The sequence below is a fragment of the Squalius cephalus genome (genome assembly GCF_949319135.1).
Source record: "Squalius cephalus genome assembly, chromosome: 15".
In the NCBI taxonomy this organism is placed as follows: Eukaryota; Metazoa; Chordata; class Actinopteri; order Cypriniformes; family Leuciscidae; genus Squalius; species Squalius cephalus.
Genome location: NC_137136.1, coordinates 18587500 through 18600553, shown reverse-complemented (window position 1 = coordinate 18600553; position 13054 = coordinate 18587500). Strand labels below are relative to the sequence as shown.

At 37.5% G+C, this 13054-nt stretch overlaps 1 protein-coding gene across 6 annotated transcripts; it reads left to right on the top strand.

Annotated features, from left to right (window-relative positions):
- The first annotated feature begins 702 nt into the window (after positions 1-702).
- znf687a (zinc finger protein 687a) lies at positions 703-13035 on the top strand. 6 transcript variants are annotated; one of them, XM_079895438.1, is made up of 12 exons: positions 703-1009; positions 1154-1230; positions 2168-4235; positions 6593-6662; positions 6812-6896; positions 7012-7196; positions 7283-7474; positions 8121-8283; positions 8366-8590; positions 9361-9473; positions 9772-9874; positions 10762-13035. In XM_079895438.1, the coding sequence occupies exons 3-12, from the start codon at positions 2183-2185 to the stop codon at positions 11338-11340; spliced, it is 3768 nt and encodes a 1255-aa protein (XP_079751564.1). In that variant the 5' UTR covers positions 703-1009; positions 1154-1230; positions 2168-2182; the 3' UTR covers positions 11341-13035. The 6 variants fall into 6 exon arrangements, with proteins under 6 accessions (XP_079751564.1, XP_079751563.1, XP_079751561.1 ...); XM_079895435.1 differs by having other exon boundaries at positions 705-1009; positions 1114-1230; XM_079895436.1 differs by having other exon boundaries at positions 705-1013; positions 1122-1230.
- Positions 13036-13054: the final 19 nt, after the last annotated feature.

Genomic DNA, 13054 nt, shown 5'->3' with positions numbered 1-13054 from the left:
ACGTAATAATAACGTTAATCCGTTTCCCAAGCGCCAGCATAAGTCCCACATCAAAACAATATATTTCTACACTTTTGTGAATAATTACCTGTCAGGGCCTTTGGGAAAACGATGAAAGGCAAGACTTGTACTGTCACTGACAGTTTTTGCAGTGGATTGCCGAACATTGTGTTATTTTATTCCACTTTGACTTTCGTTGTCATTCTGTCTCGCATTTTCACTCCAAAATAGCAGCCGCGCTATACCGAAGCGCCACTGGTGGCAGTGGCTGTTACTGTATTTTTTTACAGTCTATGCTGTTACCACAAAAAGCATAAGAGTTTCGCATTGGCTTCTTTTTTATTTATTTAAATTTTTTATTTTATTGAATACAAAATCTGAATACAACAAAATGACATTAAGCAGTCTATATAGGCTACAGAGAAAAAAAGGCTCAACACAAAAAGGAAAAAACATAGTTATTAATTAAAAAACTACAAGATTGTATAATACAAACAAATTATAGGCTACAGTTTTATTGCAGTTTGGTTTTTCATTTTACTGAGGGCATCTGAAATTTTAATCGTTTCTAAATATAATAAACAGGGGTATACATTTACAAATTTTAATTTATACATTTGTGTATAAAGTATTTTGCCAATAATATAATGTTATTAATCAGGTCAAATGAAACACAGCAATCATTGATTATCCCATGCAGTATATTTGCCTCTTTGCTGACAGGCCAGTTTACGGAGACAGGATGCGACAGAGAGCAACCGTTAAAGACGCAATTGTATGACGTGGTAGTGTCTCAAAGCTTGTCTACTCTTGCTACACACTCAAAAGTATGTACTTTTCTTCATAAACTCCGTCATAAACACACACACCCATATACTTTAATGCCATAGCTGTATAAATCAGCTTTGACTTCCTCTTCCGGAGTGATATTGTTGAACTCTGCAAGTGGCTCGTGTGTGTGTGGTTATCATGGGCATAAACTCCATTTCGCTACTGTCACACGCAACAGGTACGTATTAAAAATACTGCGTCATAGTTTCACGACAACGGCCGTTTGTGAAGCAGCTGGACACTTGCAAACAACGCATAAGAAATCAACGGCTCTCTTTTCAGCAGTATAGGTCTAACTGTATCGACATTTGCATGTGTACAGTGGAAAGACTTGTTTTTCTTCAGAGGTGACGCAAATGCTGTGCGCCGTCCTGGGTCACTCCGAGAATATTTGGCCAGGTAAACTAAAGTTTTAAGCTTCAACACATACAGCAATACATTTATCGCTATGCTTATATAATAAATATATATACGAATATATAATAATTATGATCATCATCACCTCATGAATATCAAGTTTGTTGTGTTATCAACGTTAGACGCTGCAGACTGCGGGTGTAGCTGTTTGGCTAGATACTTTAGCAAGACTACTATGTGACAGATTACTCTCATTATGGCGACCTGCGGATTTGTCAGTTTCTTGTAATTGCTGAACTACATTCTCTGTTGAAATAGGTGGCCAAACTGTCGTGCAAAAGGCACCTAATATTTTTGGTTTAGTTAGCCTTTGAAAAGATTACTGTAAAGTTCACATTTGTAAATTAAAAACGAGTGCACTGCCTGGTACTCCGAACATTCACAAATTAAATAGCAGATGAGCAAAGCAACTGCATACATGTAAAATGTCTTATTCAGAAGAACGTGTGTAATAGGATCTAACGTTGTACATTTGATAGCCTACTTCCTGTAAGTAACCCCTGACTTTTATTTCCTCCTATTTAAAGTATTAGCTAAATTTAACTGATCACATTATACATTACATATCATTATACACATACACACACACACATATATATATATATATATATATATATATATATATATATATATATGGTACATAATGTTCTTGTCATTATGTATATATATGGCACATAATGTTCTTGTCATTATTTATATATATATATATATATATATATATATATATATATATATATATATATATATATACACACATATGAGAATTATGTATATATATATACATATGAGAATTATGTGCCATTTATATATTTTTTTTCCCCACATGTTGATGCATTTGAACACATGAAAATTTTCTACATTATAAACGTAAACATTATAAGTGTTCAAATCTGTGCTAATGGAATGTCATGTAATGCAGGTATTTGTCATCTACATGGGAATGGGGGACATGAAGACACCAGATTTCGATGACCTACTGGCAGCGTTTGACATTCCAGACATTGATGCCAAAGAAGCAATTCAGTCTGACACTGATGGTAATCATAATGAACACAGTGGTGCTGTTGGAAAGGAGAGAAGTGGAAGTCCATGCCTAAGACCCCCAGACAGCCCTGAGGGTCCTCACAATGACCCCTCCATGGTCAGTGTGATTGTAAAAAACAGTGTACATTCTGATGACAAAACTGAAGAGGATATAACTGGAGACTTTCTTGGTGTAGATGCATCACATGAGTCTCCCCGGAAAGGTCCCAGAGAAGATGACCTGATGCCTTCAGATTCATTCATCTATAATGGACTCAAAACAATCTCAGATGAGGCTACAGAACCCTCTCAATCACCAACTCTAACCCAGATGCAGACCAATGGGCCACTTTGGTCTCTCTCTTCCTCTAGAGTAACTAATGATGACAACCATGATGGCACTTCTCCTAAACACCCTGCTAGCACTTTCTCCCCGCCTCAGTCTTTACCCCTGACTGATCCCCCCATCTTATCTTCACATTCAGTTAGTTCAAATTTCCCCCCCAGAGTTGATTGTGAGGCAGCACAACCATTAAATGGCACTTTGAGGGCAGGAGTCCGCCGCCATTTATCTGAAGATGAAGAATCTGAACCAGATCTCGGTAGCCCTGCACTCGTCATACAGGAGAGCCCGGATTCCCAGCTGTGCTCTGCTCCCAAGGTACCACGAATGCAGCGGTCCCCTTTAAGTGTGTTTCAGCTGCCCTCTCCCTCGTCCCCTTCCTTACCAGTAAGTAACACTCAAATTGAGGAGCCCTCTCTCCAGCCTCCAACACTTCTACAAAGCAGTGTCAACCCAACATCAATGACCTCCAAAAATGATTTGCCAGCTGAAGAAAAAGACCTTGAGCACATAATCGAGGAGCGAGATTCTCCTGAGAGCCCTGAGCCAGAAATCCCTCAATCTTATATATCTCTGCCCTCAAATCAGCTCGGAGCCAATGAGCCAGAACAGAAGGAGAGAAGAGAAGAAGCCCCTCAAGATCAAGTTATTGACATGAGCGTAAGTGTGCAGGAGAAGAGCGGTCTTCACACAAAAAAAGATGATGATGGAGCTGAGGAGACGGAAGAGAAATCTACGGAGCCTCGTTTGGTAGATTCAGCCTCTGAAGATGTCACCAACTCAAGCAAGACCTCCGCCAAGCCTCTCAAAGTGAGAATCAAGACTGTCAAATCGTCTGCCGGTAACATCACACGTACGGTATCTAAAGTGGCTCCGAAAGGAGGGGCCTCCAAAGGTCCTGGTGGCTCCAAAGTTCAAGCAGGGGCTCGCAAGTCAGTCCACAGGATTCAGAGATCTGGCGCTGCTCCTCAAGGACCACCTCAGGTGACAATGTTGCCCGTGTCCACCCTTCAGGATGCCAGCACAGCTATGTTATTTGCAGCCAGCAGGGCACAGAATCAACTGGCCACCACTCTCTCTGCCACTGCAGTCAACATCACTAGAACTTCAACCCTGCCATCTATCTCTTCATCCATGCCTGGGGCTAACATTCGCTCTCTGGCGCAGAAAACGATGAATGGGAACCCTGGGACAGCCAAACCAGCCTCCATTGTGAACAGCCCGGGAGCTGTGATCTCACGCAGCCAGTCTAGCCTCGTCGAGGCCTTCAACAAAATCCTCAACAGTAAGAATCCACTGCCAAGTTATCAGCCGGACCTCTCCACCATGCCTCCTCCTGAATGGGGTCTTCGATTGCCATCAACGGGATATCGTTGCCTTGAGTGCGGGGATGCGTTTGCCCTGGAGCGCAGCTTGGCGAGGCACTATGATCGGCGCTCTATGAGGATTGAGGTGACCTGTAACCACTGCTCCAAACGCCTGGCCTTCTTTAATAAGTGCAGCCTGCTGCTCCACGCACGAGAGCACAAGGAGAAGGGACTGGTTATGCAGTGTTCACACCTCGTCATGAGTCCTGTCAGTGTGGAGCAGATGATTGGCCAGCAGGAGACCGTGCCTATAGGTTTGTGTCTTTATCAGTGTATTCATAGATGCACTAGGAAAAGAAATGTACTACTTATGTGACCTTTCCTCAAAAATTAAGAAATACAACCACTGGAAAAAAAAAACACCCAGATTTTTTACTTTATAACAAACAAATTACAGATATGATGGAAAAAAGGTTCTGTTCAATAGCTTAACATTCTGGCTTACGTACCACAAATAAATTAACTTACTTTTTTTTTTTATTAATGGCATGTCTTTTTATATATATCTTTTTCTTTTTCTGAATTATTTGAGGCATGGACTTATTGACAACTTCCAACTTTCTCAAATAGTGGTTGACAGATCAGCTTTGCAAGATGGAGCCTTGTCATTGACCTTTAAAAAAAAAAAAAAAAAAAAAAAAAAAAAAATTATTTATTTATTATTTCAATATAAATATTCAATTGGATTGAGATCCGGATTGTTTGCTGGCCATGTCATTGGCCAATGCAGATTTGTGATTCATCACTGATTATCACTTTCATCCAATCATCCACACTTCCGCCATTGCTTCTTTTTAGGCCACTGTAACTTTGTTTTCTTTTGTTAAGGTGTTAGTGCTGGTTTTTGTTTGGATTTTCTATGCATAAATCACATTTCGTTCAGCCGGTTTCTTACAGTTCTGTCACGAACATTGACTCCTGTTTCCGAGCATTTGTTTTGCATTTTCTATTGAGTTTTCTATCTTGAAACTTTGACATCTTCCTTGGTCTGCCTGTGTGTTTTCCTTTTATAACCTTCCCATATCGTTTATACTTGCACCATATTTTAGACACAGCTGACTGGGAACAACTAACTTCTTTGGGCACACTGAAATTCCTTGTAGAAGGAGTTTTATCATCCTTTCCATTGTTTCAACTGACAACTCTCTTGTTGGGGCCATGTTTCCTTTCAATTAGCCAAGTCCAGCAGCTTGTTAAGGTGTGTAAGCAAGCACTCTCTTTTAAGCTGACTAATTAGCTTTTTTAGACTTAACCCAGTATTTGTTTTCAAAATGAAAAATTAAAAGATGATTCCATACATTTTTCCTCTGCTTGATCTGGAAAAAGACATGCCATTAATAAAAAATTGTGAGTTTGTTTGAGGGTTTCATGAAGCCAGAATGTTAAGCTATTGAATTTTATATTTTGTAATATATCTGTGATTTTGTTTATTTACTATAATGTATAAAAGGGTTGTGATTCCATCATTTTTTCCAGGGGTTGTATTAAGGTTTCTAGACACAAACCAACAAGACTTGAGTGAGTTAGTAAATACTTTAGGTTTGTACTTTGCATTGTACAAATTTTGGATCAGGAATTTTCATAACAAGGAGGAACCACAGAAGTTTTTACAAAATGTTTTTTTAAGCGTTAACTTAAGATATCAATTAAATGTATTTAACAGCAAAACAACAGTACCATTCATAAGTTTGGGGTCAGTCAGATTTTTTAAAATCAGAATTTATCAATCAAAATCGACAGTAAAGACATTTAAAATGTTACAATAGATTTATTTGATTTCATCAAAGATTCATAAGTATCACGGTTTCCACAAAAATATTAAGCAGGAACTGTTTTAACATTAATAATAAATGTTTCTTGAGCACCAAATCAGTATATTAGAATGATTTCTGAAGGATCAAGTGACACTGAAGACTGGAGTTTTTTTTAATTGCAATAATATTTTACATTATTACTGGTTTTTTTTTAATCAAATAAATGCAGCCTTGGTGAGCAAAAGGAAAAGTCCTAAAAGACTTTTAAAAACGTTTAAAAATCATACCACCTCCAAACTTTTGAACCGTAGCATATATACCTGCTCTTATATTTTAGGTAATTAGTTCTTTGCAAAGGAATCATCATGTTTCAGGGTCCTTGGTTTTGAACATTTTGAAAACCTGAATGATGTAATTTGCTTCTTAATTTTAGGTAACCATGTGTCTGAACAAAACATTATATTTATAAAACATTTCAGAAGTAAAAATAGACAAACTTATAGTCATGCTATAAGTATCAGTAGCCAGTGTGCACACAGGGATCAGGGAGCAGTGTAGAAATCAACCAATCACTGTCTCTGTCCACAGGGAATCTGTGCACTGCAAAACAAAGGACTTAAATGTTTAAGTGGAATAATTCAGCTGGGGCTTGTTCTCTCTGTACTTATTTTCAAAGGACAGTCTCTGGACTCGGTGCATTGCTGGCTAATCCTTTAGGGAGATGAACAGTAAATGACATTAGGTTAACAGTGCTGTAGATAATTGACCAATAATCTAGAATAATACGTTAACCCATGTCCATTTCAGAATGATTTAGCTGATGTGTGTAGTATGTGCTTACTCTGTTTCTATTACAGGTATGCTCTCTCCTGCTCTGCCTGCCCTTAAAGAAAGTGGTGGCCAACTGTCACAACCTTCTGATAACAGGTAACCACACACTGTCAGATCATGTTTATTTCGTTTTTATGCTTGAATTAATTAGAAATAAAAGAAAAAGTAGTCATTCAAATGAAATGAACTAAGACTGTGGGTGTTTGAGAGATTAATATGCTGTTTGGTATTTTCAATGTTGTCAGCTGTCCAGAGTGTTGGAGTCCATTCAAAAGCATAGCAGAAATAGCAGCACACTTTCAAGAGGTGGATTCTGGTGTCACCGACATGGTGAGTGAGTGCATGTGTGTGTATCAGGACTCGATTTGCATTTGCCCCTTTTAACACTTTCACTTATATCTGATAATAATATTTACGAAATGATAACATTTTGATTTCTCTCTAGTGTTGTATGCAGTGTTCTCCTCCAATGCCACTGTGGAACTCATGCAGTGCTGCAGCTCACCGCCGGTTACATCAGCAGCTCCCTCCACTGGTTTGCCCTGAATGTGGTGTCATCTGTCAGCTTCATGACCTCAACACCCACCTGAGTCAAACCTGCCTGCACTACTCACGTCGCCTTGGATATAGGTATCCACACATAGTGGTAATACATACTAGTAAATCCCTTGTTTTATCCATTGGTTAATGAAGTAGCTATTTCCTCTTATCTGCAGATGTGCCTGTTGTCATTTGGTGTTTGGAGGAGTGAATAGTCTGAACGCTGTTAAGACTCACATGCAGACGGCTCACTGTGAGGTCTTCCATAAATGCCCCTCCTGCCCCATGGCTTTCAAGTCTTCCTCTGGTGCTGAAACCCACTGCACCTCCCAGCATCCTGAACTCCCTGAGACGGCTAGACAGTCCAAGTAAGTGTGTGTGTGTGTGCGTGTGCGTGTGCGTGCGCCAGTGCTGGGAAAACCACATTGCAACTGCAGCCACGCCACAAGCTAGTCACTTAAAGTAGTTATTATCTACACTACAAATTACATTGAAGTTATTTAAGGGGACAATATATTTTATATATTAGCTCTAAATCTGAAAGCATCTAACTAAATATTAAAAGTTGCAAGAATTTAAACTGATGTACTGGAAAATGCGGTTAAGTTTAGTTAGTTACTCCCCGACACTAGCTTGTACAATTCTCCTCAATTCTTTCTTTAAAGTCGGCATGAAATGGGAGTTGAGATTAGTCTTTTCGTCTCTATTGTGACAGCTGATTGAATCGGCTTCTGGAATGACAAAAATTTTAGGACATTTCGTCCTCGGGAATTGATTGGATCATAGAAAGTTGGGAGTTGCTAACTAAATGGAGGCAGATCTGAATGTAATGTTGCAGTCAGTTGTGGAGTATACTTAGTCCCACCCTTCGCCGAGACATAATAAACTTTCCTTTATAATAAACACTAACATTCTTTTAAAAAAAAGTTTAATTGTCAATTTTGATTTCATAGTGACTTTAAATGTTTGCATAACTTTTTTTGAGGTGCTAATAACCTTTATTTTTTGTGACAGGGAGATCTATAAATGCGTGATGTGTCGGACTGTTTTTACCCAGAAGGCATTGCTCAGTGTCCATTTTGACACTCACTTAGTTAAGCAGAAGATGCACGTCTTTAAATGCCCTGACTGTAACAAGCTCTTCACGCAGAGAAGTTCCCTTCTTGAGCATGTTAAGGTTGGTTTTGTTCAGCTGAGACAAAAATGAGCTCCATTCATTGATAAAAAATTATAAATGTTTGACCATAATGTGTCTCTAGGACTCTCACAAGGACATTTATGACACATCGGCACAGAACAACTTGGTAAAGATGGATAGCTCAGATGGGGAGGAGTGGGAGCGAGATGAAGATAGAGGAAGAGCGTCAAGAGAGGATGGGAACTCCGCTGCTCCACATATCCAGAGCTGGAGCTGCTCACAGTGCCAGAAGCGCTACAAAGAGAAAGAGAGCTACATCGCCCATATGTCCGAGCAGCATGGCAAGGTCAGGACGTCATCAAGGATGCATAGACAGTTCAGATTACATATTTTGGCAAAAATGTAAAAAAAAAAAATAATTATCCATATTTTATACATACCATTCAAAGTTTATTCATTCAAATTTATACATACCATTCATACCATTTCTTTTGGAAAGAAATTAATACTTTTATTCAGTAAAGATGCATTAAATTGGTCAAGTGATAGTAATGACATTTTATAATGTTACAAAAATACTTTTAAGTAAATGCTGTTTCTATTTCTTTATAATTATTCCACTTATATTTTCTATTCATCAAAGAAACCTGAAAAAGAATCATCACTATTTACACAAAATTATTAAGTAGCATTTTTTTTCCCATTATGATAACAATAAAAACTGTTCTTGATCGTCAAATCAGCATATTTGAATGATTTCTGAAGGATCATGTTACACTGAAGACTATATCTGTGTCTTAAGACTGAGTAATGATGCTGAAAATTCAGCTTTTACATCACAGGAAAACATTGTTTTAAAATATATTAAAATAGAAAATAATATTATTTGATGAACAAATAATGTAACACATAATCTATTAGGATAACATATTTAAGTAAGCAGAATTTACAACAGTACATGCAATAAAAAACATTTTCAAGCCATAAAAACACATTTATGATTTGTACTGTTTTTGTCCTTTGTTAAATTTGAATGTTTTCTGATTTGTCCTGAACCAAATGAATGTATTAATGGTGTATAAAAACACATTGACTTTGTGACATTTTTGTTTGAAGGAGCTGAAGAAGTTTCCATGCACTCTTTGTGAAGGCTCCTTCTCCTCATCCTCAAGTTTAAGACGCCACATTCGTGTCAAACACAAAGGAATCAAAAGAGCTTTTTATTGCCAGTGAGTATAAGACATATGTACCTTAGCCCCATGAAGTATTTAGACACTTAAAATGTATGAATGTCTAGGAATTGCATGTAAAACAAAATCAAATATCAAGTGCCATTTGCAATCAAATAATGTTAGACCTTTTCTTAAAACTACCATCATTTTTAAGTTTGGCTTAGTTCAGCAGTGCTCAGTTTCAGCAGTGTTTCTCTATTATTTATCACAGTTTTATCCTTTTATCCAGGCATAAATAAACAGGAAGTTTAACACACATTTTTTTAGTTATTTACTGTTGTCTCTTGTTGTGAAGACTTTGTACAGGTGGGAAGAGGAGTTTCAGCAGTAAGCTGATTCTTGAGAAACATATCGAGGCTCAGCATGGTGGAGACAGACGAGCAGCCAAACAAAGACAGGTAAGAGCTCAAGTACACTGTCAGATGGACATAATATGTCCAAAACCATGACCACCTGACAGTGATTTTGTTTGCTGAGGGTCACTGTAACATTTGTCTCTATTAGGTGTTCCTACTGCTAGATACCGTAATGTTATTTGTGAATTGTGCAACTAGCCCAAGCTTTCAAAAATTTGATTACCTCATTGTGTCGGTGTTCATTTGCATAAAGTTAAACTTTTCACAAATGTATCGAGTCTTTGGACACACTGTACCAACACTTAAAGGAATAGTTCACTTAAAAATGAAAATTCTGTATGTCTTCATTCACTCACCCTCAAGTTGTTTCAAACCTGTTTGAATTTCTCTCTTCTGTTGAACACAAAAGAAGATATTTTGAAGAATGTCAGTAACCAGACAGTTGATGGACCCTGTTGACTTCCATAGTATTTTTAATGGGGTACATCAATTGTCTGGTTACAGTTGAAGAAATTCATACAGGTTTGAAACAACTCGAGGGTGAGTAAATGATGAAAGAATATTTTTTTTTAATGAACTATTCCTTTTAGGCTCGTTCACACCAAGGATGATAACTATTGTTGATCATGGCACAGAGGAACGATATCATTGGAATCACTTTCAGAATGATTTTTTCCAGCTGATGAACGATAAAAAACATTGACAGCCAATCAGAATCCATCCTGCTTTAAAGAGCTTGAGCATTTATTGTGGTTATATGACATAACTGCTGCGTGAGCTTAAAATAAACATAAAATAAACAAAGAACATTATTGCGTCATCATTATAGTTATCGTTCTTGATGTGAATGAGCTGTAAGGCTCATTGAAAGTGAATGGCTTCCTGTGGTTTTGTCACTGCAAGTCACTTTCAGTATTTTCAACTCTCAGGCAGTTCCTCAAATCACAGATGCAGCTGACAGCTCATCGGAGCACGATGGTGCTACTTTGGGCGGGGCCTCAGTTGAAGCAGAAAGCCAATTGGCTGAGAGCAGCCTGACCAGACGTGGCAAAAGAGTTAAAGAGGAGCAGGAAGCCACGGGATTTCGCTGCATGCCGTGTGGTTTTACCACAGAGGACAGGGAGGAATTTCTCCAGCATATTGTCTGTCACCGTGACGGGGGAAGCACCTGTCAGTGTCAGCAGTGCGGGGCGTGTTTCGCATCCGCTTCCTCCCTCAGCAGGCATCTCTTCATCAGCCATCGCGTGCGGGATTCCCCCTCCGATCACACCGAGGCGTCTCCGGTCACTGGTTTAACTTCTGGACATGTGACCTCTGACTCTGCAGTTGCAGCAGGGTCCCCGGGGTCACCATCGAGTGTAGGGGGGACACAGGTAGAGGATGGGGAAGGTAAGCACACCTGTAAGGTGTGTAGACGTAACTTTAACAAACCTGCTGATCTTAATACACACTTCAGAACTCACGGCATGGCCTTCATCACCGCATACAAAACCGACAAACCAGCGTAGAGAGACAGGAAAGAATTAACATGAAGATGAAAACCTGAAACCTAACAAGAACATGTCTGGGTCATATGCCACCCCAAAATCAAAAAACGTAAAATAAGAAATTATATTTTACATGAAGAAAAATAAGCCTAATTTTAGGACTATTTTTAATTTTGAGACTTTTTTTTTTTTTTTTTTTTTCATGATATTTATTTTTATTTTGTGACATTTTTATTTTTAATTTAGTAAAAGTAAAAAAAAAAAAAGAAGATATATTTAATTTTTTATTTTTTATTAAGCAATAGTTAAAAATTTGTTTAATTTATCATTTTTTTCAATTTATTTATATAATTTATAGGCCTTTATTTATGCTGATTTAAAATAAAAATTACAGCATCACAGTAACATAACACACAATAACAAATTATTCATTATTAAAATCTCAAAAGAAAAATGTCCAGATGCACGGTTTGGCAAAAAAAAAAAAAAAAAGTGCTTAATTGTTATGAAAACGTAGATTTAAATATCTTTATGAAACATATAATTTCTTATGTAGTTTTTTGTCGATTTTGATCGGGGTGAAATGTGAGCAGTGTTTTTGTGAGATTTTCTGCAGATTAATAACATTTAGGTTTGTCGCAGGGTTTTAACACTCCACATTCACAAACTAGACAAATACACTGTGTTGGGGCAAATTGTTATTACATGTTTGTAATAACATGTAGTTACTCTACAAGGCCAGTTTTGTCAAATCAAAATGGAGGGGAGCCTGTTCTCGAACAAGTAATCCATTAGAGGAGTGATTTAGGCTCGATCAACCTATTAAGTGATCAACAAGCTCTTAATTGATCTGAGAGGTTTGGGGAAAGGGCAAGACACTGAGCATGAGTCATGTCTTTGAGTTCTCAACATATTCAGAGGGTCATGTTTACCAGTCCTGCTATATTTCTGTGCCTACTGATTCCATTGTGCAAACAAAAAAAATACTGTCCGTTTCTCTAATGCAAAATGCAGCTTACTAAAAATAAAATACTGTAATTACTAACGGTTTAGCATAGCCAAATGATCCCTAATCAGGTGACTCCTTTGTGCTTGAATCATTATTTTTATGTTTAATGTCTGTATTTCTTCTATTTGTGTTTCCATAGATTCAAATCAGGAAACTTGCTGAATAGTTGCTGATCTTTAGAATGAGAACGAAATAAGTGCCTTCTTCATTTAGTCTTAAGATTTTTTAAGACAAGATTACACTTAAAGGCCTCAGATGATCGTTTCCTCACTGGAGGAATTTGTTGTGTGTGTGTGTGTGTGTGTGTGATGGAGTTAAACATTTATATTTTTATGTTTGTTCTGGAGTTATGTTTTATTGGTGCCTTACTCATTGTCTTCTGGTTTTCTTTTTAAAGATGATTAATAGAGCTTTGTTGTAATGTAACCTCTTGCGTTCTCCTTTTTTTTTTGGTTTTCATATCGATTTTGTTGAGATAAATAAAAAAACAAAAACAATAATGGCTAAATCATTTCTCAATGTCCTGTTATACTGTATATACACAACTGATAAAACTATAAATCACTTCACTTGGAAACTACTTACTGTAATACAGATATACATTTTAGCCCAGATTCCAGAGACATAAATCTGTGTATTATCATCTGAAATATTCAAAAGGATGAATTGAAATCTCATTTACTTGTTTTTCATTAACCTACACTAAAGGCCCAAATCTTGCATGCC

Coding starts and splice junctions, on each gene's coding strand:
- znf687a (XM_079895437.1), top strand. CDS start 2,183: ATGGGAATGGGGGACATGAAGACACCAGATTTCGATGACCTACTGGCA. Junction 8,591..9,360: donor TGTCCGAGCAGCATGGCAAG/GTCAGGACGTCA, acceptor TTTTGTTTGAAG/GAGCTGAAGAAGTTTCCATG. Junction 9,875..10,761: donor GAGCAGCCAAACAAAGACAG/GTAAGAGCTCAA, acceptor TTCAACTCTCAG/GCAGTTCCTCAAATCACAGA.